We start from the raw sequence: 2,575 nt of genomic DNA, 5'->3' as shown, positions 1-2,575 counted from the left end.
GTGTTGTTCTGCATGGGGGTGAGTAGAAAATGAAGGCTAATCATGTTTTGGGTGTGCTATTCCTTTAAGGAGAAATTTGTAGGGAATATAAAACCGGATGTCATGTTGAGAAACTATAAACATGTCAGAAGTCTGAGCTGCTTTTGTTCCTCCTCAGGTCTGCTGAAGGTCGTCTCAGCCGTGCTCCAGTTGGGGAACATGATCTTCAAGAAGGAGCGACACTCGGACCAGGCGTCCATGCCTGACGACACGGGTACACCTCCGTCACTGTGGAACAGGAGCATGTGAAAATGAAGACGGCTTTTAATTTAATCCTGTGATGTTTGCCATCTTTCACTCCCAGCTGCCCAGAAAGTCTGCCACCTGCTGGGCATCAATGTGACCGACTTCACCCGAGCCATCTTGTCTCCCAGGATCAAGGTCTGCTCTGCAGCTGGTTGAAAAATTTGCGATTCAGTCTAAACCTTGTGAAGTTTTGGAGAAACTGAGACTCTTGCAGGAGAAAGTTCAGATTTATTTTAAGTCCTTAGATGGAGAGAAATGCTCTGACTGCAAACACACCTATACTGTTCAAATCCCATCACACTCTCCCTTGGAACCAACCCATCCCTGCATAAAGAACTTCTTCACACACAAACATTTGGAGCAAAATGACTTCATTTAATCAAGGAGATGCATTTTTCATTAGCGAGATAAACACTCAGGTGTGAAGGAGGATAAGGAAACCTTATACGCTTATATTTTATCGCTCTAGGCTGAGGAAAAAACATGCTTTCACATTATTGTCAAAAATACTTGAACCTGATCGGGTCATTCGGGTTCCTCACAGCGACGTAGTGTAATGCTGGTGTTTTCTCTCTCAGGTCGGTAGGGACTACGTTCAGAAGGCCCAGACCCAGGAGCAGGCAGAGTTTGCCGTTGAGGCTCTGGCCAAAGCTTCGTATGAGAGGATGTTCCGCTGGCTGGTGATGAGGATCAACAAGGCTCTGGACAAAACCAAGAGGCAGGGAGCGTCCTTCATAGGAATCCTGGATATTGCTGGATTTGAGATCTTTGAGGTAACCTCCTAAAAGTTACATTAAAACACAATTTTGTTTATGCAACACAAATCTGTCTGCAATTTCATTTAAAAAGAGCAGGTTATGTGACCTTTTAGTGAGCGCATTTAAAATTTAAAACATTATTTACACATGCATGTATCCCTTAATGCAAACTCCAATGCAGGTGCACTCGTGAAAGTTATGTTAGTTGCAAAAGTTACGGCAAAGTTTGTCAGATGAGCCAAAAATCAGGCATAAGAAAACTTCAATGCTAACGTTGCCTCACATCAGTTTATATGTATACATTATAAATGATTGATTCACACAATTTAAACACTGTAGATGCGCTACAGATGTTGAGCAATCCCTAAAGTCCCAAACTGTTCCGTTTATCTACGGGTCGCCTGTAGAAAGACCCGATTCTGTCCCTTCATTTTTCAAAGGATCCTGTAGTCCTGGATGATGATGATGATGATGGTGATACATGAATCATTCAGGGTTATTTCCATGTGGAGTCGGTCTGTCAAAAGCCAGCAGGTCGACTCTAAATCCGGTTTTAGTTATATTGGACTTAAATAAAACACCTTGTGATGGTCTGAGCAATCAAAGGAGATTCAGGCACAGGTTTAGATTTTAAAAAGTCTTTTTTATTGAACCCAAAACAAAGAACTTGGGTCAATAAAGAACAAATTACAAAGTTGGGCCCATAAAAGAGGTCAAAGTAACAGAATTTAACTCAGGCTAACAAAAAGAGCTACTGAAACAAACAGACCTGCTACATGAGACAAAGGGGAAACTTAAATACTGGCTGATCAGGCCACATAGAAGATACAAAGGGGGAAACACACAAAAACCTAACTGAAATTAACAGGAAAATCCCACTCCCCCCCGTCTTGCTGATTAGTAGTGGTGTAAACCAATTTGCAGTTTCAATAGGCTGGCTCCGCCCCTTCTCCACCTCTGTTCTCCTGAAGGACTGGAGCAGCCGGCACTGAGGTGACTCAAAAACAAAGATTAAATCAAGCAGAACATAACAGTGTAAATTAAAATGTGCGCACTGTATTGTAGAATACAGTGTTATGCCTTTCCTTACAAAAAATATTCTGTAAATTAAATCCTAAATTTAAAGAAATCCCAATATAAATGTAATGAGACTGGCTGACCTAGTGTGTGATGTGATTAAATGTTCGTGCATTTGGGTGGCTGTAGTTGCAGCCATCACACGCCTACAGGGCAAATGTTCACAGAATAGATGAAAAGACCGTCCTTGATGGAATAAGCTGGAACATTCTGTTACCCGGGACATAATCATTCCAAAAAACAATCCACTGGACTTTGTTTCCAAGTTTGAAGACGTTTCTCTTCCCATCCAGGAAGCTTTTCGAGTTCAAAATGTCAGAAGTGAGTTTGAAGCATTATATAGTAGGACAAAAACTTGTTTTGGCTTAGAAAACATGCAAATTGAACCGGAAGAACATTTCTGCCTCTTAAGAATGGGGTCGTTGAGGTCTTTGTTAGCCTGCAATACCTGATAC

General features: G+C 41.6%; 1 protein-coding gene across 1 annotated transcript in view; it reads left to right on the top strand.

Annotated features, from left to right (window-relative positions):
• Positions 1–2,575, top strand: part of LOC107101317 (myosin-9-like) — a 52,989-nt gene that overhangs the window by 17,682 nt on the left and 32,732 nt on the right. Inside the window, exons 10-12 of the mRNA XM_015400185.1 lie at positions 158–253; positions 344–420; positions 864–1,062. Coding sequence (XP_015255671.1) covers positions 158–253; positions 344–420; positions 864–1,062 — 372 coding nt within the window. The remainder of the gene's footprint in view (positions 1–157; positions 254–343; positions 421–863; positions 1,063–2,575) is intronic.

Source organism: Cyprinodon variegatus, unplaced genomic scaffold, assembly GCF_000732505.1.
Source record: "Cyprinodon variegatus isolate N-32 unplaced genomic scaffold, C_variegatus-1.0 Scaffold1080, whole genome shotgun sequence".
NCBI classification, from domain to species: domain Eukaryota; kingdom Metazoa; phylum Chordata; class Actinopteri; order Cyprinodontiformes; family Cyprinodontidae; genus Cyprinodon; species Cyprinodon variegatus.
Note: the sequence above shows the minus strand (reverse complement) of the source record. Positions and strands in the feature narration are given on the sequence as shown.